This window comes from Stegodyphus dumicola, chromosome 12 (assembly GCF_044657685.1).
Source record: "Stegodyphus dumicola isolate Sdum_Otavi_A_Nest chromosome 12, ASM4465768v1".
Taxonomy (NCBI): Eukaryota; Metazoa; Arthropoda; class Arachnida; order Araneae; family Eresidae; genus Stegodyphus; species Stegodyphus dumicola.
Window position 1 is genome coordinate 9,727,755 of NC_140779.1, and position 23,659 is coordinate 9,751,413.

General features: G+C 31.1%; 1 protein-coding gene across 1 annotated transcript in view; it reads right to left on the minus strand.

Moving 5' to 3' along the window:
* Window positions 1-23,659, minus strand: part of LOC118186081 (nonsense-mediated mRNA decay factor SMG8) — an 84,038-nt gene that overhangs the window by 19,545 nt on the left and 40,834 nt on the right. The window contains exons 12-19 of the mRNA XM_035356087.2: window positions 22,274-22,361; window positions 18,950-19,105; window positions 18,407-18,544; window positions 18,097-18,325; window positions 10,253-10,381; window positions 2,258-2,401; window positions 2,006-2,152; window positions 1,632-1,753 (exon numbers count right to left, since the gene is read on the minus strand). Of these exons, the coding sequence (XP_035211978.1) occupies window positions 1,632-1,753; window positions 2,006-2,152; window positions 2,258-2,401; window positions 10,253-10,381; window positions 18,097-18,325; window positions 18,407-18,544; window positions 18,950-19,105; window positions 22,274-22,361 (1,153 nt within the window). The remainder of the gene's footprint in view (window positions 1-1,631; window positions 1,754-2,005; window positions 2,153-2,257; window positions 2,402-10,252; window positions 10,382-18,096; window positions 18,326-18,406; window positions 18,545-18,949; window positions 19,106-22,273; window positions 22,362-23,659) is intronic.

Sequence of the window (23,659 nt, forward strand, 5' to 3'; positions counted from 1 at the left end):
GCATTACAGGAAACTGTGCTTAAGATGTTCACAGGGACAATAGTGAACTTGTAAAAACCATGTTAATAAAAAACTGCGATGATCAGAAAGTATTATACAATTTTTTTGGAACCAATAATTTACCAGGCAGCTGAACAAGATAGTTTCTACTACTCTGACACCAATCTTTATGATTTGTAGCAGGTGTTGTTGCATTAAAGTATAACAAAAGACATAATTGAATTCTTCCTAGATTCTTGGTTTTTCGAAAATCGCTTACTCCATCACACAGGAATCAAGACACAACTACAAAGAATGCATCTCTATCATCCTTTCATGTTACTTTAGAGTTGGAAGTATGACGCTTTGCAGAAGATGATCTGGATGCAGAATAGTGTGCCATTTCACTGTTTTGAACTTAAACACATGAACAGTTCAACTTAAAGCAATCATTTTACTTGGAAAGTTTCACCAAAAAGGTTCATTACAGTGATCTCATCATTTCCAGACAGTTTCCATTCTCATATTGTCTAATTAACACTCATAAACTTCTGACTTTGGATTAAGCCTACCAGAATAATTTTGGTACACTAAGTGGCTTGAAAGAAAAAATACAAGGAAAATGTAATTTATCACAACTGATATATATTACAGTACTGTTATCTTTGCCACTGATCATACACAGTATGTATTTAATAACAGCACTGAACATATAAGGTACTTCTCCCACCTTCGTAGCATGCCTTCCTTCGAAGTGTAGTGGTCAGCTACGCTGAAAGGTATTCCAGAGGTCCATGGTTCGATTCCCAGAGAAAGCGTTGCTCATTTTTCACTTCTTCTGCTTCCAAAAAATACCTAATGTCTCTGCAGTGGTGCCCAAACTAAAAAAAGGGTGGTGGATGATGATTCTCCACACCCAGGATTTGGCGATTAAGTCCCTTAAAATCCCAGTTGCCCTTTAAAAGGGCAACTGGGATTATATAAGGTATTTCTCTCGATGGGTATATAAGGTATTTCTCTCGCCTTCATAGTGTAGCGGTCAGCATGCTGGGCGCCTATTCCGGAGGTCTGTGGTTTGATTCTCGGTGAAGGCATTTCTCATTTTTCACTTATCCTGCTTCCAAAAAATACCGAATGTCTCTACAAACATATTAAACATTTATAATATCTATGTGCAACTAGAATAGTCTTTCTTCCCCTTTACTTATTATTTTCTACTTGACTTTGTTCCTTATATGCTGTTTCACTGTTTAAAAACTGATATCTGTGTCATTTTTCACTTTAAACCCAACCAGTTTAAATCTTCATGAGGAATCTGGTGATCGTACTGCAAATTTTTTAGATATGGCTGAACTAAGTGCAACCACAATAACTATTTCTACTTTTGTACCCCTCTGAACTTATCTTGTAAAAGTTTAAATGAATTCCTTAATTTTCACATCCACTACGGGAATGGGGATAAGTGATCAAGTTATTTTATGATTATTCTGTTTAACGAAAGTATGAATGAAATACACATTTCATAGTGATATATCAGAAGCTAACTTAAAATGAAAACCATAAATATTTATTTTATATTACCATCAATATAACAGATTTAAGAATAACCAATTCATTACATAGATACAATTAAAGATAAAACTTTAACATACTTTCACATGACCAGTACTGGTAACTCTAAGCACTCTATCAGGAGCAGAACACATAAAACGATGACCATGATAACATTCGTATTCCACTCCAATAAAAATTTTTACATTAAACTGAGGACCATCTGCAAAACAAGAAGTAATAAAAATTAAACTAAGGCTCTCGTATTTAAAACAGGTTAGACACAAAAAATATTTTTAAATTTCTGGCAAGAAATATTTCTATTTACAACAGAGATTTTCTTTTCTAAAAATTTACATACTCTATCATCCTTAAACCTAAGCTGAAATCTAATTTCAGTGCAGAAAAAAATGGTTTTACAGTAAATAAATTTAGAGATATTGGTAAATCAAAATAATAAAAATCTGAAACATGCCTCTAATTGCCTTCTTAGCTTTTAAACTTAATGGCCTCTTGCCTTCCCACAAAGCAGGCCACCGCTCTTTCTGTTCAAGTTTTACTGTTACATCCCAAGGCAAAAGATAGTTTGTACCAACAATAAAACCAGGCTGTTCCTGTAAACCTAAGCAATAATAAATCAAATTCAGACACACAAAGAATTTAATAACTAAGAGTTACAGACAATCAAAATATATCTGAAGAATAAATTAAAATCAAATAGACTGACCAATATTGTGTGAATATAAACTAGATGGTCCCAGACACACTAAAGACCAAGATGGAAATTTTGGAAGAAGACCAAGCCTACTTTCTGAATGAAGCATTCCTGGCAAATATTCTGTAGTAGATGGTTGCCTAGTAAGACTTCTATCTACAAAATAAAATAGATTTTAAGACTTCAGTTATTAGAAAAAACAATTTTGCCTTCAATACTTAAAATTTTCACTATAAAACTGTTTTATGGTCTTCATAGTAATAAAAGAATTTAAAACAATTACATAAATGGTTATAATGCATAAAGAGTAAAAAACATAATTTTACTTTCTTAAATATTAATATATGTACTTCTAGTTACAAAGATTCTCAGAATAAGACAGACAATTTTATGGATGCAGTTCCAAAAATTCAAATAGTACTAATCACTGATTACACAGGCCTTCAATATTTACACATTAGAAAACATTTAAAATCAAATTCAGCATTACCTTGATTTGCTAGACGCATGGCTTACAGACTGGACAGTTTCAATTAAGATCAATAAATTAACTGCAGGTCTATTTCACAAAGATGAGTTACTAAATCTACTGCCCACTCCAACATAATTTGAAACAGAAATCATAGTCATTATACTTGATAGCAAATTCACTTTGTCAAATATTTCAATAGCTAAATAAGACCTCTTCTTAGAAAATACAAGTCTTTCCCTTCATTACTCAAATGAATAGTACAGTCAAGTCATTAATTCGGACACCCATAATCCGGAATGATCTATAATCCGGACCTCAAAGCTAAAAACTTTCTGCGCATGCGCCGCATTGACACTTGCGCATAGGCATTGACGCGTGCGCGTAAGACCTTTACGACTGCGCATATGTGTGTGCGCAAGTGCAGAATACGTTTTCGCATGCGCGTTTTATGTATAACAGACGGTATAAGCTAAAATTATCTAATTATCTATTTCAGTTAATGTTGATGATTGCGTTGTTCCTTAATCTTCGAATTGGATCCGGCTTATTATTTTTTGCAGACTGTAAGAGCAATTTTATAAAAGTAAACTTGAACTTTCGATTATGTCAAATAGAATTTCCGATGCTGGAGCTCCCAAAGGATCTACGAAACGAAAGTACGTTTCGATGTCTATGAAACAAAAAGTGGAATTGCTGCAAAAAATGGATAAAGACATGAAGAAGGTGACAGAGAGGTTAGTGAAAACGAAAAAATTTCGATTGACAAGTTAGTCGGTATTCTCGGCACAGCAATTACGGGACTTGAACAGCGGAACTTTGTAACTGAACAAGAAATGATGTCTGTTTATAGAATTAGAGAGAAAGTATTATCACATAAAACGAAGCAACTTACATTGAAAGAAATGTTTAATAAAGTAAACAAATAAATATTAAGCTTTTTCTTTTTGTAAATTTTGATACCCTTTAGATCATAATTGTTCTTTATTTCATAAATTACGGTTTCATATTTTTAATTTTATAATTTCTGCATGCTATCTTACCAGATTTAAAGTGATGATCTATAATCCGGAAAAATCGATAATCCGGAGTCGTCGAAGTCCCGACGAGTCCGGATTAACGACTTTTGAGCGTATATGAAATTAATCTATCCAGTCTTATTTTATTCTTCCTCGAAAGGCGGCATGCTGAAAAATAAATCTATCTCGGGCATAAATTCCGCGAAAAGAAACAGCCACCAATCCTTGGTTTATATCATATGACATCGAAATATATCATAAAGATATATCATATGACAAATTATAAGCTGAAACTATCAGAAAATTCCTTTCCAAAACAGTTAACAATTTTTACTTCAATATACATCATCATCAAAGCACTACATAATTTAAATTCAAGGTCATGATCCTTAAAAAAAGGACACATGTATTCAGCTAATATTTTTCTTTTGTAAGTACCTTTTTGAAGCACTTACAAAAATAATGCATAAAGAGGCAATTTTGAGGTGGCAATTTTCAGTCTTTCATACAAAGAAAAATTTTAACATGTTTCACATATATCATACTGCTGATTATTACATCTGCAAGAGAGTAGAAGACTAAACATCCTTAACCCCCTCTTTTTTTCCTTTCTTTTATTTTTGTAATATTTTCTAGTAAATAATAACTTAACCCATCATTTAGACATTAATAAAAAAAAAGTCGTTAATGATTTTTATTTATTTTGGTGCTTTATTCTCTAAATAACACATATATCCTTTTAAAAATAATGTCTTTAAATTAATTTAATCCTTTCAATTTATGTTATGCACCATATTAAATTTTTCTAAAAAATATAAAATTCAAGATTCTAAAAATGTAAAATTTATAGTATCTTGAAATGCACTGGTGCTTTTCATTTACTATGCGTACCAAATAAAATTTTAAATTTTATTAAGTAACCAGTTGCTCACATTTAACGTAGGAGCATCCTGACTATTTTTATAAAGATTTCCAAAAGATGAAACTTTCCAGAGACAATGGACTGGATCTATAGGTAGACCATACTGGATATGCTCTACACATTTTCATGAAAATAATTTACACAAAACTTGTATGTCTCAAGTTCAAATCAAACAGCGAGCAGTTCAACAATATTTATGGCTCTGTCATCTCCCTTACAGCTTTTCGGTGTTTGCTATTTCATAATAAATATGACTTACTAACTGTATTTCATTTCATTTATTTCATTTTTCTGATAACTCAACAATTCAAATACAGCATTTGTAACACATAAGAGTTACATAATAATGAAGGGGCTACATGTGGGTTAATTATCTACTTGCAAGATATATTAATAATAAAGATGTCCCCCCTCTCCCGCAGAATAATAAGAAGGCATTCTTTAGATAGATGGAACTAATGCTTTATTCAAAATAGTTATATAGCTTTCTGCATGTGTTATAGTTCGACTGCCTCATCTGCGACCATGAGCGCAAACTCGCATGCGCCACTCGGATCGAATTATTCTCAAAATAGGATGGAAGAATGGGGACTTTCTTTCCTTCCAGCACATCTCTTTCCAGAGAAGAGAGACCTTTTACGTCGCAGCAAGTAATAATGCCCCTTTTGGATGAGTCTATGTGTTTTGGCAGAATGCCAGCCAGGGTTGCATTTAAGAGGGTCGAAATATAATATGTTTGCATGATTCCTTATTTATAATTTCTCTTATTACATTTTTTCATTTGTTTACCTTACTGCATACAGCAGTTCGGTAAATGCCAAATGATTCTTATACGACTGAGTTGGACTTAAATCCTTATAATTTATACAGATGTTTTACTTTTGTGCCTTGTAAGGATTTAAGTCTAATATTTTTGTGATATAAGGGCACTTAAAATCAATCAAGACAGAAGACTCTCAAGTTCAAAGCACACGACAGATGTATTCCATGCCCCAAGATGCTCTTATTCAAAAGGGAGATAATATGGAGGCAAAAAGATGAAGTATTTGCTTAGATTAAACAACTGAAGTTACTTTTGAATGCACAGATAGAAGCTCTAAAAATGTCTTAAAGAAAATCCTTTTTTATTTCCTGAAATAATGGAAAGCTTAACTTAGATGAAGCTTATGCAGATATTCCTTGTGTCAATTGCTTGACAGATATCCCTTGAAGTAAATATTTCATTTATAATTAAGTATTTGATATCTGGAGTAAAAAATTACACATATATACATGTAATGTTGTAGGTTTATAGTTAATAATGTAGGAATGTTGATTGCGTAGATACAAGGATGACATTCAAAGACGGAGAGAGACGGGCAAACTGAATATAATAATAACATATTGGATAAAGTATTATTTCATACAACTATTTTCATACATCATTACTGACTGTTTCATAAATCTTACGTATTTTGAAACCATGAAATAAAGGACAGCAAGAAATGCTTGCTGCCAGCAATGAGCAAAGCTGGGGGGTGGGGGTACACAACAGCAAAGCACTAGGTGTATCGTAAAATATTTCTTTAATTAGACTGGCTGAAAGCTGTTGTACTCCAGTTTGATTACATATGAGACATGAAACATATTTATTTGCAGATGATGCACTTTAGATTCATATATTAGTATTCTAAGATAAGAAGGGGAAGTACACAAATCAAAGTTACAATTTTGAGATACATTAATTACTTTACTATTACAGATAGAAATGGCAAAAGATCTTTCAAATGAAAGGATGAGCTCTGAGGAAGATCATACTTTTGGTGTGATGCAGACTTCATTTGAAGAAGGTAGCCACATAAATGAAGACAGTATGATCGAAGAGTCAATGAATAAATCAATTTGTGATGAGGAAGAAATGGAAATTCAGGAACAAGAAAATGAAAACATTTCAGAAATGTGAACTCCATGAAAGTTGAAACTTAAATAGAATTAACGGAGATACGAGTAAATGAAATAATAATAATAAAATAAAACAAAATAAAATTGCTGCAACAAAAGTGTCGCCGGCAAAAGAAATAAAATGCAAAAATGAAGAATATTATTTTTGAGCTTAAAAAAGAAAAACTCTTAGAGGAAGAAACTGTAGACACATTATAGAGACCAGGGAGGGGGTGAAGCATGAGTATGGATAAACACCTAGGACATTCATTTGATCTAACAAACCTTTGTTGACTTCATTTCAGCGTCCTTCAAATGAAGAAAAGATTTTTCTATTTTTGGACCCGCCATATGTTAAAATTGGTAAGAAATATATTAGAAGAAAAGAAATACACTATAGATAATAAAAATCAAGTGATGAAACAGGATTTCATCATGAAACTACAAGAACTGCAGGATGCAGAAGTACTGCATCTGTCAAATAAATTGCAGAAATCCCATTTGGAATGATTCTAGTTAAAATGAATGTTAAATTTGCAGCACAATTAATGACCACTTCAATTGCTGACACAATTGAAGAATGCCAACGTATTGGCTTGAAAAATTTTGAAAATGTGAAAGCAAAGAAAAAAATTTCCGAGGCAGTTCATTGTCTTTTCGATGTTTCGAATTCTTGAAATACCAGGATAGAAAAAGCCATTATTTCCTCAGAATTTTAGCAAGTTTCTGAATAATTAAGAGATGCTATTAAATACTTTTTCTTTAAAAACTTGTCAAGAGAAAATTTCTATAATTAAAAAAAGAAAGAAAGAAAGAAGAATTGCATTTTAGGGTTTGATTGTATGTGCTGAGAGCTTCTCAAGACTCCATAAAAATCTAATACATAATTCAAAACCGATTTTACTTGCCTGCATATAAAATAAGTCAGTAACACATTGAATTATTTTTGGTTTAATATGTGGACGTGGTGGGTGGAGCAATAATCCTACAGTTAGGCAATTTATTAGTGCTTATAAATAGATTATAATTCACAATGAATTAAAAGAAAGCTCTAAAGGTAATTACACAACTTTAGAAAATATTAAAATTTTACAGGCATCAAGTTCCACACACTCCGAATCAAGTCGTGTAATCAACTTATTAATTCATAAAAATATTTTAGATTTAAAGTTTGAAAATCAGAATCATTTACAAGATCGTGAGTGTTAAGATCCGACAGTTCTTACAGAATACAAGGAGTGTATTATTGTATATGTTACTGGTTTTGTAGTGCAAAAATTGAGAACCAAATTCAAACATTTAAAATGCATTGAGGTGCTTGAAGAACATGATAAGCACTATTCAAAGCTAATGCTTAATAAGAGGGAAAAACAGGAGAGCTTTGCTTTTAACAAAGTACGTAAACCATATTTGCATTATTATCGCTTATAACAAATATGCCAAAATTCAAAACGCACCAATATGTAAATTCACATGTATCTTAGGAGATTCTGAATAAAACTAATTTTTTGCAGGTATGCTTAGAAATACATCTTCTTTAAGAGAACAATAAAAATTTTATAGATTATAATTCGATTTTTTTTCTAAAAATTTATAAAAATGAATTGAAAATATAAATTGTAAAAGTAAATCATAAAAAATAATGACTTTTATTTGGAATGAACCTAAATTTTGAAATGTGAAAGAAAGAATTAAGTATGTTTAATAAAAAAAGAGATATTAATAAATATATATCAAATTCAATTAATACTGAGGAACTAAAATTTTGAGAGCTAATTTTTTAAAAACTACTCATGAGTTTTTTATCAACTTGGCAGTTTGGCATAATTTGAGTCATAGAATTGAAATATGGAAAAAAAAGGCACACAGTCATTTCAGAAAAAGTCCAATTATGTGTCAAAATACTTATATTAGAACAATGCTATATACCAATCTAACACATATCCTATATCGCGCTTTCGAGACATGGAAAACTCAATTTGAGTTTCATCAAGTGGCTTAGTAGAATGAGAGATATAGAACTGTCTTTCTTTATTTTTTTTTTCACAGTGTACATAATTTAATGTTATAATAAATGATTTTAAAAATAAATAAATAATATCTTAAATCTACTTTGTGTATTATATTATTAAATGCCTGTCACTGAAATTCAAAGAATTAGTTTCTAAGTTAAAAAAAATCAATAATAAATCAATAGGTAACAATTATTAAAAAAAATATCTAGCAATACCAGCTTCATGCATATGAATGCACAAAACAGGGTAAAAATTTCTACAGTTACAATAAATGAGGTAATGACAGTACTAATGTTGAATTACTGAAATATTTGGAAGGTAATCCCAATAAAAAAATAATAAATAGTTGAAGATTTGCAATTTCCTTCTGTATAAGAATTTGATCTTTAACACCTATAAGTACATATCGGTCAATCTGACCAACAGGCATTTTTACATTATGATTTTGGCAACACTGGTTGAGCAAAGAAACTGAGGGAGTTTGTGAACTTTACGTTACACCAGTATATGATATGTCAAAGTTTGTTAACAAATTTTTTGCTTTTTTAAAAGTTTCAAAATTGTAATACATTTATTATCAGCCATGTTTAATAATCTTTGTTAATTTAAATGTTCTTTTATTGCCTTACAATGTTTTTTAAATAGTAAAATAGGTTTAAAAAAACCCATTAAAATGCATACACGGTCAAAATGACCACATGCATGTATGTAATGGACATGTGTTCTTATAGGTGTTAAGTAATAGAGAAAGAAACAAAATATAGATTAATAAAATGAATCAAAACAAAAATTTTTAAAGGAAAAAATCAAACAATATGTATATGCCATTGTTCTGGTACTTATGTATCGTATAACAGATATATTAAAAACTTTAAAATCCGAAGTTCAATGGGATTATAATTCACTAAAAATACTTCTGCTGCATATTTCTCATAAGAAACTTTTTTATGCCTTCAAATAATTTAACGAGGCCTGGAAACTTACAGTTAAATAAAATTACACTGATTTTAAGAGCTAAAGAGTCAAGAACATTAAAAGAATGTTCTGACAGGTAACAGTTTGAAATTTACTGCATCTGAATATAATCAAGCATTTGTGGTTTGAATATGGGAGAAACAATTTTAAGCAACTGTATTCTTACATAATTTATGAGAATAAATCACTGTAATGACATATAACAAAAGACATTTACAAAATTTCAATGATTTATTTGATATGTTATTTTGATTGAATTGAGCTTTTTGAATACAATAAGTAAATGGTTTTAATGTTTTTGGCTGATATGCAAGTGGTTTTAATGTTTTGGTTTATTATATTAGCACTCACTATTCCATGAGCGATTCTTATTACTTGAAGTGCTTTAAACATAAAATAATTAAATGGTAAATATTTCATGAAATAAAGTTTTCAATTTTCTGTATTATTTTTCAGATGCTCATTTAAAACAAATCAGCTTTAAAATAATAATATTTAAATATGGTAACATATTTAACAAACATTTTAACTTTGAAAAGAACAACACATAAAAAAAGTATTTCCTGATAAAAATTTCACAAAATAACAAAAAACACTAAAAATTACACATACATTTATTAACAATGAAAAGATATCAATAGAGTTTGAGATAATGAATAACTCTAATAATGAGACTGCGCTCGTTACCTTTGCAGCTGATGTCATCCTGAATTCTGATTACAATCTCATCCCGTTCATCTTCAGCTTGACTTTGAGATTGATCATCAGTAGTTAATTGCTCTATCTCATTAGTAAGGGAATTCTCTTCTGAATTACCTTAAATAATTTTAAAATTTACAAAGCATCAAATTAAACAAAATTTAACTAAAAATCAAAAATAAGAATTTAAGTAAAAGACTAAATGATTAAAATATATATATGTACATATATAAATTTGTGTGTGTTAATGTTGATATATCACAAATCTAACCTTTTCTGACATACGAAGATGGGGAGTGAGAACACTGCAATATGTTTTACAATCAATAAACTAGGAATGGTTAACAATTATTGCTGTTTGTGATATATTATATAAGAAAATGGCACAAATAAAAAATAGTGTTGTGAGCATATGGGTTTATAATGAATTGAATGCCCACAGAACCGATCATAGCTTGATAAAATTTACAGGGGTTGGACAAAAATATGGAAACACCTTTTAAAAAAACATGTTTCTTTGCTTAATATGGTGTAGGAAACCCGTTGGCATCCAAAACAGCTTGCAGTCTTCTCGGAATGGATAAATACAGTTCCTGTATATTTGCCAATGGAATATTATACCATTCTTCCTGCAAAATGGTGGCAAGTTCAGATAACGATGTTGGCGGTGGATAACGAGAACGCACTTTCCGTTCCAATGTAGACCACAAAGGTTCGATAATATTCAGGTCTGGTGACTGTGGTGGCCAGGGGAGATGGGACAACTCATCCTCGTGCTCAGAAAACCAGTCCTGGACAATGTGAGCTGTGTGAACAGGGACTTTGTCGTCTTGGAAGACACCATCACCATCGGGGAACAAAGTTTGTACCAAGGGATGAACTTGATAGGCCAAAATGTTCACATAAGTCTTGGCAGTCATGTGCCCTGACACAGTTATCGTGGGGCTAGCAGAGAACCACGATATGGCTGCCCAAACCATAACAGAACCCCCGCCATGTTTCACTCTTGGCAACAAGCAGTCTGTATTATAGGCTTGAGATGGCGTTCTCCAGATGTAAACTCGGCCAGAAGTGGGAAACAATGTGAAAGAAGACTCGTCAGACCATATTACTCGCTTCCACTGCTCTATAGTTCAGGCTTTATGACTTAAACACCACTTTTTCCTGTTACGGGCATTAGCATCACTGATGAGTGGCTTCTCAATTGCAGCACGGCCAGCAATTCCCTGTTTATGAAGCTCCCTTCTAATTGTTTTGGTACTCACAGGGTTCGGTAGCACAACATTCATTTCAGCAGTAACTTTTGCAGCTGTGCTCTTCTTATTTTTCGTCACAATTGCCCTTAATGATCATCTGTCACGATCACTCAGGACACACTTTCGTCCACGCTGTGATTTAGCAGATGATGTTTTTCCGCTTTTCAAATATGCGGAATAAATCTTCGATACGGTACCCTTGAAACACTAAACACCTCGGCTACCTTGCTTACGGAAGCACCTAGCATACGTGCTCCAACAATATGCCCACGTTCGAAGTCTGTTAACTCTGACATAATGCAATGACAACCTCACATAACAGTACTCCGACAACAACTGAACTGTTTAGCACATTTATGAAGTTGTATAGGTGGCGTCAGTAGTCAAAAACGCCAGCGCCACCTACATATTTCATTAAAATCAATCTTTCTTTTCAAACATGCATTTCACAAGGTGTTTCCATATTTTTGTCCATCCACTGTATTTCATTAAATGAAACACTTTAAAGTTCTGGAACTTTCCACAAAAGTAATCATACAGCTCTTCACCATATCACATAGTACAATCAGTAGTTACATTTCAAACTACTAAGAACTTTAAATGCAATGCAATGCAAAGCGCATCTAAAAGGCGAAGCTCGCATTGATATCTCAGTACTCTGCATTCGGCTCTGAACTAATAACAAAGAAGCTGATGCTCTCTTTGGTGTTACATAATTTTTCCACAGCTGCAAAGAAATCTCTAGTACCTTTCACTTTTTAAAATTATTGGAAGGCATATGACCACCAGATACATTTACAGTTGCAAATAGGGATCAATTACAATTATTCAATTACAATACCAATTACAGCTACTAAAGGGACTGGACCAAAATGTCAACAAATTTGGTATTAAAAATTAGTTGCCAAAACTATCGCCAGCTGGGCTTTACCTCAATGTTAAATAGATTCATCCCTTTAATCTTATTTTTCTGGCAGAGCTTCATCTTTTCCAAGCATTTTATGTTTACACAAAAATAACAACAACTTCACATATAATTTCACTGAAATTAGTGATATATGTACAAAATTCGTAACAATACATACCTTGAGTACTAAAACCAAAAATAGATTCTTATATATAATTAATCACAATAAATACACATTTTTGTTTCAGGTCAGTGATATATGCTGCCATTGTGGGAAGTTGCTAAAACATGTTTTATTAATTACAAATATGCTAAGCTTTATGATCTGAATGCTAAAAGAAAGATTTTGTGTCAGGTCAAAAATTAAAACTTAGAAACTGGCTATTTTTCATAAAACGTGGAAAATAAATTATAGATCTCACACTCTATATGATTGAAATATTTGCCAAGGATGATAAAGCTGTATGTTGTGCATGATAGCAGAACATAATGTAACAATCCAGTTTTTTTAAGGCTACACTAATGACATTTCTAGCATCAAACAACACTTGTCACATATTAAAACTATTTTGTATTCTTGAAAAATATTACATCTCTCACACACTTTTAACAGCTATCAAAGGAAAATTGATGTTAATAATCAAAACTAAAAAATAAACATACACACACACTGAAATGCCAAAAGCAGCCGGTACAATACCCTAAACGTAGGCCATTCGAGGGAGTGTTAAATGCAGACTTTAAAAGTATGTAGGAGTATTTTGTAAGCAATGTACCCACACTTCCTAAAAAAGGAATTCACAATTCTCTTGTTTTTGGAAGAGCAGAATTTCTGTGTCCTGCAGCTGTGTTAAAAACAATTTTATTAATTACAATAATGCTGCATGTCATCTATGTATGTTTAAAAGCACTGAGATCTGGAGACTTGGTTGCCATGGATTTCAAACTCAAATAAGTGCTCTTCTAAACATAATTTGACATCTGTATGACTTCACACTGTTGCCACAGAAGATACTAAAACCACCACATAAATGCTTGAATATGCATACAGTATTTACTTATTAGAATTTTTTTAGATATACCAAGGTGCCCTTATGATTATCAGCTAAATAATCCCCATACTTTAATCCCTTCAAGACGGGTGTCCCATATACGCATTCCCTAAGAACATCTCTTACAGCTGGGCGTCCCATCCACGCATCACTAAAGATTGCATTCAGAGGGTAATGTGCATACGCATTTTAAGCTGGAGCATTTTTCTGAAGGAATTATATGTCCATTACTTTTGAAATGAACACAGTTTTAGGTTCCTAACCTTGAGTTTGATATATTCTGTCTGACTTTGGTATTTCATTCATCAACTGTTGCAAGGGTGGATGGGGAAGGGAAAGTGTAAACAGAGGTGGGCTCTTTAAATTGCCATGTGCTAATATAAATATTCACGTGTCTGATTTATGTCCAATTTTATTATATTTTTCCCTCTACTATATACAGTCTTTTAGGGTTAATATGTGGAGTTCTGTTACGTTTTGCTTTGCTTTCAGATATATTTCCGTTTCTTCTCTTTTTATTTCGGAAAGGCCTCGCCTCCACTCTATTATGGAGGGAAGGCGCTATTTATCAGAGGAAGAATACCCTCATATGGTTAATGAACCATTTATTAACGCAGATGAGAGTAATGGTTCTTTTACTAAAGAGCTGGAAAGTTATACTTTTTCTAAGAGTTAGAAAGTGATACTTCTCCATACTTCGAGATTTACCACACTCCGTCTTCATTTTAAATTTTGTTACTTCTTACTGTAAATAGTCTTTATTATGTTGTTTTATTAATTTTAAACTTTATTGATTAATTTTATCAATTAAAACTTTGGAATAATTTGAATAATGCTTCTGAAAATTATTTTACAAGATAAGGAAATTTTTAAGTATATTTTCATGTAAAATAAAGAAAAAAACATTATTAAATGCTAATTTTAACATATATAAGAGCTCAAGTAATAATCTAAAATGATACCAAAAATTACGATGCTAGAAGTGAAACTTTTTTTTTATAAAATTAGGCTTAGCAATGTAAAACCTCGGTCCTGTACGGTGACTGCCTTTGATTCCCTTCCATCCTGCACGAGCGTCCTAAACAAAGGTGCGCCGTCGTGAAAAGGTTAACAAAGTGACTACAGCCTATATAATCTTTCATTGTTATGTAAGATTTACGGAGTTTAGTCCACAGCAAATCCTTCTAATTGCCTAAAATAATTGGAAATGACACTGATTAGATCAAGATGTTCCCTTCCAATAATTTAGTTTCAAATTATTGGCCAAGTTATTTGCATAGCTCTGTCTAATGTATTCACGAGGAGTAATCCAGTTGGATTCCTGCTCGAGCTCATGTAATGAAAGTAATGTTCCACAGTTCTTGCCCAGATTTCACTGAATTTCAGTGTTACTGAAGGCATTATTATACCCATATAGTGTGAAATGTCTCTTGAGACTGATATTGGTCATGGTCATCTTCATGCCTATTCTGTTGCCAGAAGTTCAAACTTTTGCTGAAATTCTTGCAAGAACAATATATTTTTTAAATGGAAATATATGAAAATTCACGCTTTTACCTCCAAATTCTAAAAACCCATCTCATGAAATCCACCCATTAACTTTGAAATACAAAAAACCAGGAGGGCTTTGTGTTGCTCAGTGACACCATTTCAAAAGAATTTCAAACTGATTTAAATTTGGCTTGTAATGCATGATTCAGGTTATTCAGCTTTTCATAATATAATCCTGATGTAAAGTATAGCAATATTTAATTAAATATTCTAAATTATACATTTTTTGGCTAATTAAAATTTTTAATTTTCTTTCACTGAGAAACTCCTGAGACAGGAAAAGCTTTTATTTATTTAAGCATTTTGAAGTACGATGAAAATAAAAGTAATAATCTACGTACACATTATTGTGTCGATAAATTTAGTAGTACCTCATATTTACATAAAATAAAATTAATTACTTGGTAAAGCAACTGTCTCACCAAAATGTGAAGACTATTTAAGCATTTTGAAGTACGATGAAAATAAAAGTAATAATCTACGTACACATTATTGTGTCGATGAATTTAGTAGTACCTCATATTTACATCATAAAATAAAATTAATTACTTGGTAAAGCAACTGTCTCACCAAAATGTGAAGACTATTTAAGCATTTTGAAGTACGATGAAAATAAAAGTAATAATCTACGTACACATTATTGTGTCGATGAATTTAGTAGTACCTCATATTTACATAAAATAAAATTAATTACTTGGTAAAGCAACTGTCTCACCAAAATGGGAAGACAAGTAGCCAGAATTAGCAAACTTACAGTAGTAACTAACAGGTATACATCATATAATACATATAATGTTTAATGTGCACAATGCTGACTTTGTGCAATTCTACATGTGTTTTTAAACAAAAGTAGATTGCTACATATATTGTTTAATGTAAAAACAATCCTTTTTTAACAATTTTAATTTGTATTTGTAATTGTTTTCTTTTGATCTGTTGATAATGTTCACTGACAAATACTTACATGAAAGCAATTTATAGGATGAGGGGGGGGGAAACCATTCTCCATATGTATATGTATAATTGGTTTTTCTTTAAAAAACATCAGAAAATTGCACAAATTCGACATTGCATACAGCATGCAGCAAGGTTACAAAATGTGCTCTGCTATTGAAAATTCTGCCAAATGTGAGGTAAGAGAACACAATTTCCTTGGGCAAAAATCTGTCAACAGCAGACATTCATCATGCATTGTGTGTTGTATATGGCTCAAACACTACGAGTGAAGGTGTATAATGCATTGGGTGAGATTTTTCAAACAGGGAAGAGCAAACGTGCATGATGAATGAAGGAATGGGCGGCCTTTTGTAGCGAGTGCTGATCTCATCAAACAAATTGACAACAAAATCTGTCAAATCACAATCTTGGAACCTTTCACAACAATTTCCGAACACTTCTTAGACTGTTTAATACAAGGTAGTCATCTGAAAATTAGGCTACCTGAAGTTTTATATTCGATGGGTACCAAAAACATTCGTGGAGATCTACAAAACCCACTGAATGGGTGCTAACTGAAACTTTTTTTTCCAAGTACCACATGGACTTAGCATATGTGCTGTTCAGACATGAAAATTTTTGTTCAGTATACAACATCTGTTTGGAATTCGACTTATGTTCAATGAGTCACTACACATATATACCTTTTTTGAGACATTGCAACGACTGCCCATAAGCCACCTTTCAGTAAACAATCCAAGGTCTAATTCTGTATTTTCAAGTGATTTTGTGTTTTTCTGTGCAAAATTTTTGTAAATTCCTTAACAGTGAGTTTTAGGAAAGTTAATGAGAAAAGTCAAGAAACAAAGAAAATTGTTAAGATCATCATGGAGGTGGTTGAAAAATATTAATCTGGCATACATATACTGGCACTTGGCTATTGCACAAACCAATTATAATGGTATTTAAGGCTGTACTACTCTATATTGCTAACATTGTTAAGAAGTTGGGTGAAATCTATTACCAAACAAAGATCAGAGATGTTACAGCATATTAAAAAAATAGTTTAAAACAATATTAAATTAAATGAATCATGGAATTATGTAAGCAAGTTATTTGATACTTTTTAGTTATTTGCACCTCTCACCAAAAAATCGCAAACTCCTTGCTGACTAATTTTTTCTTTTTCCAAACTGATGTGCAAAAACTAACAGCAATCAATCAGTAAATTAAAAAAAAAAAAAAAAAAAAAAAAAAAAACAAGAAACATCAGTAATGAAACACTTTTTCAATAAATTATTTTTTGCACTATTGCTCTGTACCATGTATACAATAATCTGCTTTTACTTTTAAAAAAATCCTCAGAGAATTGCACAAATTTGCCATTGCATACCAGCTGGAATAGACATAGCTGGGTTGCTACATAAATACTTTTAGTATTAATACTTTACATACATCATGGGTTATTAAATAACTGTGTAGACATTCAGTATTTTTGAAACCGGGAGACATGAAAGATGAGCAATGCCTTCACCGGGACTTGAATTGAGTTTGCATTTTGAATATGCATTGAGTGTGTTACCACAAAGGCATGCTGAAAAGCAGAAGAAAATGCTTTATAACATAACACCAAAAAAATTTCGTTTTTTAAAATTTCATTTAAAAGCCATCAATTTTTTAATTGATGTAGTTAAATTTTTTTTTTTTTTAATTTACATAATTTGATGAAATGGATGCAGAAAGGAGGGAGAAAATACCTTATATACTACCCCTTTTAAAGGGCAACTGGAGATTAGGGGACCCATTCACCAAATCCTGGTGGTAAAGAATCATCATTCTTTTTTTTTTTTTTTTTTAATTTTATTTTAAGTTTAGGGACCACTGTAAAGAAATTAATGAATTTATTTTGAAGTAGAAACACAAAAAATTAGCAATACCCTCAGCAGGACTCTAACCTGGACCTCTTGAATACACGACGAATGTGCTACCGTTACACCATGAAGACATGCAGAAAGGAGCTATTTTGACGATATATTGCTTTACTTCATGAATCCTTTTTCATGACTTTTCAGCAGAGGTGAGGATAAACAGAAAGTACAAATTATTCATGCATATGACATAAATTCATACCTTCAGAAAGTTCAGCTTTGGAAAGGTTATTGCCATGAGTTGAGCTACTGGCCGAATTAGTTTCCTTAATCTTTTCTTCTGAGTCTTCATTGCATACAAGAATGGGAATGGGTGAAATTCTAACAGGGTGAGATTCAACAGTGCTGGCTTGAAACACTGGAAATTCAATTCTCTCCAAATCTCGGCAACACTGATTTCTTTGAATTATATAGAAGTCATGATTTGCAGCCTATAGAGATAATTAATATTTTACATAACAAAATAATCTATTTAAAAACTTGTAATAAATTATGAACATTTTGTAAATTACCTTAACATCAAAAGGATCATCTCTCGTGCCTTGTTTCCTACCACAATCACAAGTAGATAATATTTTTACTTGACTACAATGTGACATGATTGGTAAATTTTTATCTTCTTGAGAATCATCATCTGCTGTTCGATGTATCTAAAACATGGCATAAAGCCAGTTATAATATTATTTTAAAAACAAATGAATCAAAATTAAAGAAAACTAATAACACTGAAATTCATCAAACTTACATGATACCTTAAAAGCAGATAACAGAATAATCAATGCAAGAAAAACCAACAATTTTTATTTATTATTATCTCAAAAAAAGCTAGCATAAAAAGTACAAGCAAAATAAAAACGACTTAGTTTGATAATGATTTTTCTCAGGAAAACAAAAAAATTCTGAGTTTTTTCCCTTTCTTTTTTGTTTAATCTCCAAACACACAAAAAAGTCTCTGAAGGATAATACGGAGCATTTATATATAAAACACACCATGATATTCAAAAATAATAATAAAATTCAGAGAACTAAATAAATTCCCTGAAAAAAATACATACAGGATTCATGCAATTGTTTCCTGTGAGACTAAGAACTTCGCACATTTGATGACCATTTTTCCATAGCCTCTCACAATCTTCTTTTAACTGCTTTGCAAATCTTTGAACAGCTGGACCTCTGGCATGAAGGTTGAAAACATGTAAGGCATGAGCTAACTGAAAGGGAAAAATCTATGATTTTTTCAACTTTTCACAGAAATCTTTCTTTGAAAGGAATAAAGAAATATACGATAAAAATTTAAATAACAGCATATGAATTTATTTGCAGTATCTCATAAAGGTATGAAATAAAATTAACTAGCAAAACAATTAATACTTCTATGTTCCAATGTATTTCAAAGTGAAAATATTCACCCTCAAACAGAGTCATACCATTATACTGTAAGGCCATAATTCTGGGTAATATAATAGTGAGCTGTGCATGACATTGTAAACCAGAGCAATATACTAATTCAAGCAATATTCCCACCTTACGAATGAGTTATATTCCGAATAATAATTCGTATCATATATTTATTAATAAAATATTACATAGTTTGTTATGCATATCATCTAGTGATGTTCATGAGATAAGTACTATAAAATACCCTCAAATAAAGAATTAAAAATATTACAATAAACAAATAACATATTTAAAATTTTAAATACATTATAAACAAATAAAAATTATTTTATAGTGTATACTTTGGATTGTCATCTTTTAGGCATATGCAGATAGGGTGAGCTTAAAGCTAGTGTATCTTTATATGGGGGTGAGTCAGTGCTTGACTCGATCTCCGAAGACTCATCAATAAGCAAAGGGATTTTTTATGATGAGAAGGTGGAAGTTCATATGTTGTATGGGCTAACAACTCCAATTTCTGAAGTTTCTTTCTTAAGAAAGCTGTAGGGTACTGCTTGTATAAAAGCTTAATTTAGATCTTAATAATATGGTGGACATAGTAATAATGGACATAATGATATGGTTAATTAAATCCATAACTTCAGACCCTATTAGACTGACAAGAGACTTATCACTTTAGTCTGAATTTAGATGACAAAGATTTAGAAAGGTTAAAATAACCTTTTGAATGAATTGCTTACTGAACAGAAGGCACTGTTTGTACTACAGAATAAAAGTTTACAATAAAATAATAAATTAAGTGTGGCAGGCTGCAGGCAAGCAGTCCTTTGTGAAGATTGCACCTAATACCAAACAATCATCATATATGCTTACAACATGAATTGGTATAGTACCAGATATACCTGACATAAAATAATGTTTATGAATCTCAATTATTGAACTCCACAGAGATGATGAATGAATTGCTGAAGGCAATGTGGTAGTATGGCTGAACTATTTGCCCTTTTTTTCAACTTGCTAAGGGTTTGTGTGTTATCAATTACAGCAGGAAATTACTTTTAATACTTATTAAGACATAATGATTATGAGCTGCAGGCCATTTATTATATTTTCTTCAATGCATAGCCAATGCCACATTTCAAAAGCGCCCATGCATTTAGCTTCAAAAACATAACCATATATTTGATGACATAAAAATTTTGGTGGTATTCTAGTCATTTCTTGGCCTGCATAAACTCCAAACCGTTCAAGTGTATTATTAAATAATGAAGAAACTGTGTACATGTTCCCGATATTGTGGAAAAATGGAGGCCCCTACAGTCATGAAATTTTTGAACACATGTAGTTTTCCATGCATAACATGTGCACTTCAAAGTTTTTATTTTGAATTAATTTAATAGTCTAAAGGTGTAATTTGCCTAGAAGGACTATTAATTTTGTTTCGTCATTTTGCATCGATTCACTACAAGCGATGTTTCACTTTTCAAATTGTTGCCACCAAGTATTATCGCCCTGTATTATATTTAAAGAAATTAAATAATGAACAATCTGTACAAATGTACGTATGTTTTTCACATTGTGATAAAACAACAGTACATAAGCCATCCAATTTTGAATAACATAATCTTTCACCGAATATGGGCAACTGTATGCATCAATTATGGAATTATGGTAGCCCTAATTTGGAATTTGGAATTTGTTTTATTACCGATTTCATATTTTGTAAAATTTCAACAAATTTTTGATTAACAAACTCAAAGATTTCAAAGCAAGTCATAGCCACACTGCATGGAAAACAAAATATTTTTATCTTCAGCGCATGAAACCATGTATCGGAAATTCTAAAGACATGCTCATTTTAAAATTATTTTGCAATATTGTTGTTGAACTGAATTTTATGGATTAAGTGCGAAAAATGTGATATTTAATAAATAAAGGTAACACACAAAATGTTAAAAAAAAAGCACCCCTCTGGAAGTAATTTCAAATCTGAAAACTTTCAGACTTTTCATATTCTTTTTTTTATTATTATTATTTATTTTACTTATTTTATACTTTGTGCAAATTTGATGAATTTTTCATTAACAAACTCAGTGATTTAAAAGCAGATTGTTGCCACTTGTCAAAGCATAAGATCTTTAATTAGTTAATTTAATCACCTTCAAATTTAATCAGCCAGTTAATGATTAACAATCTAAGCAATTTAAAAGCCATAATTACAGTTCTTAAAAACATTTTGTTTTACATTTTAATCTGACTGATTAAAAAAAAAGTCATGATATATCTGATTAAAAATATTAACTGCTTTTATGACACTACACTATCCGGATTCATTACAATTATTACACATTTTTTGTTTTTTAAGATTATTATATGCATGTAATACATAAATCTATTCAACAGAATTGAGAGTTACCATTTGAACCAATAATATCAACACAGTATTAAATAATCTGGGCAAAATGTAAAAAGAACAGAAAAACTGAACAGAAAACAACAGAACTTCTCTTTTTGTTCCCTTTGAGTTTAACTTAGAAACAAGTAATCTTTAGTACAATGCTGCTTCCATAAAACATTTATAAATATATACTTTTCAAAATACATATATTGGATATTTATGATAGATAAATTATGACACTATACAATCAAATACACAATATATTCACTATGTCTTTAAGTAAATAAAAATATAACAGATATAGAATTTCATTTGCATTTGAACATGTAGCAGATACGATTCATTGCTAAAAAAAGGTTTCTTCTCAAAAATTATAAATTAAAAAAATTAATATTTCCTATTTCAGAATTTATATAATATATTTGGTTGTAACATCAGAAACAATTTGTAAAAGTTTCAAATTCAACCAATAAACTGAAAGCATGAATGGAAGAAATACTTTAAATATGAAATTGACTTCTAAATTAAATTTTAAAACTGAAAAAGCTATACAGATAAAACATATATTATGCAAAAAGATTACTCTGTTCTGATGATAATCTTCTGTATAGTGAGTAGGCAGATTATCTTGATAAGCAGCAGATGCAAGAGGTAACACTTTGGCACACCTCCTGAAAATACAATATCATTTAAATTAATAACAATAAAAAGGGTAGCAAAATCTCAAGTTCGGAATTTTTATTAATGCTATTTTTTTCATCTAACATAAATAAAACTAAAGAAATGATAAGTACTCAATATAATACTAGTTCTATTTCAAATTGATCAGTTATATTTTTTTCTTTTGAAATTGGGATCGAAATATTTTTTAAGTATTATAATTCATTTAATATCTAAAAAACGTTTCAGAAAAATGGTACATTTTTCAGAAATGAGTCATTCTTCATAAAATATAAGGAAGAAAAAAATTTACTTTTCTCTCAGAACTTATTTACTATATTATAACACTCTTCAAAAAAGCATAACATTTCTAAAGGATTAAATTATTACTAAAAAAAGCACATATCCATGGAATGAATATAACTAACTGGTCTTCAGATGAGATACATCACACAGCAAACATATAAATGACTAGTGGATATGATACTAAACTAGCATGTTAAGCTTGCAATAATTAAAGCAATTTATTTATTAATACATTGCTGGAGTTTCTAAGCAATTCTTGAAGTTTAGTCAAGACTTAAATTAATCTACACACAAATATGACATATATGAAATGATATATTTTACGACTGCTGAAGCATTACTTTACCCATAGACAACATGAAAAGCTATATTTTAATATAAATTATTAATAATAATTTAAAATATGATGCAATAATCTACATGCTAAGGTACTTCATATTAAATGCCTACAAGTTAAATGTAAAAGCACTAAAGAGTCATTAAGTTATTTTGAAGCAGGAATAATTAAAAATAAGCAATGCTCTCGCCGGGACTTGAACCTGGACTCCTCCAATGTGTGCCGAGCATGCAACTGTTACACCACGATGGAATGCAGAAATGGGGGGGGGAGAAAATACCCTATATACTCCTCCTTTTAAAGGACAACTGGAGGTTAGGGAACCCATTCACCAAATCCTGGTGGTGAAGAATCATCACATACCACCTTTTTAGTTCGGGCAGCACTGTAGAGACATTAGATTATTTTTGATGTCACAAAACTAAAAAATGTGCAATGCCCTCGCTGGGACTTGAACCTGGACCTCTCAAACACTCATCGAGTGTACTTCCAGCTACACCAGGAAGGCTTGCAGAAAGAACGGAGAAAACACTTTATAGTACTCAACACAGAATAATATGGTAAAGTTTCGAATAATAATTTTTATAATTGGTTGAATTAATAGTTAATGATTTTTTCCAGAATTATGTAAATTATCAAATTTATGATTTCAATCTTGTCTGCAAT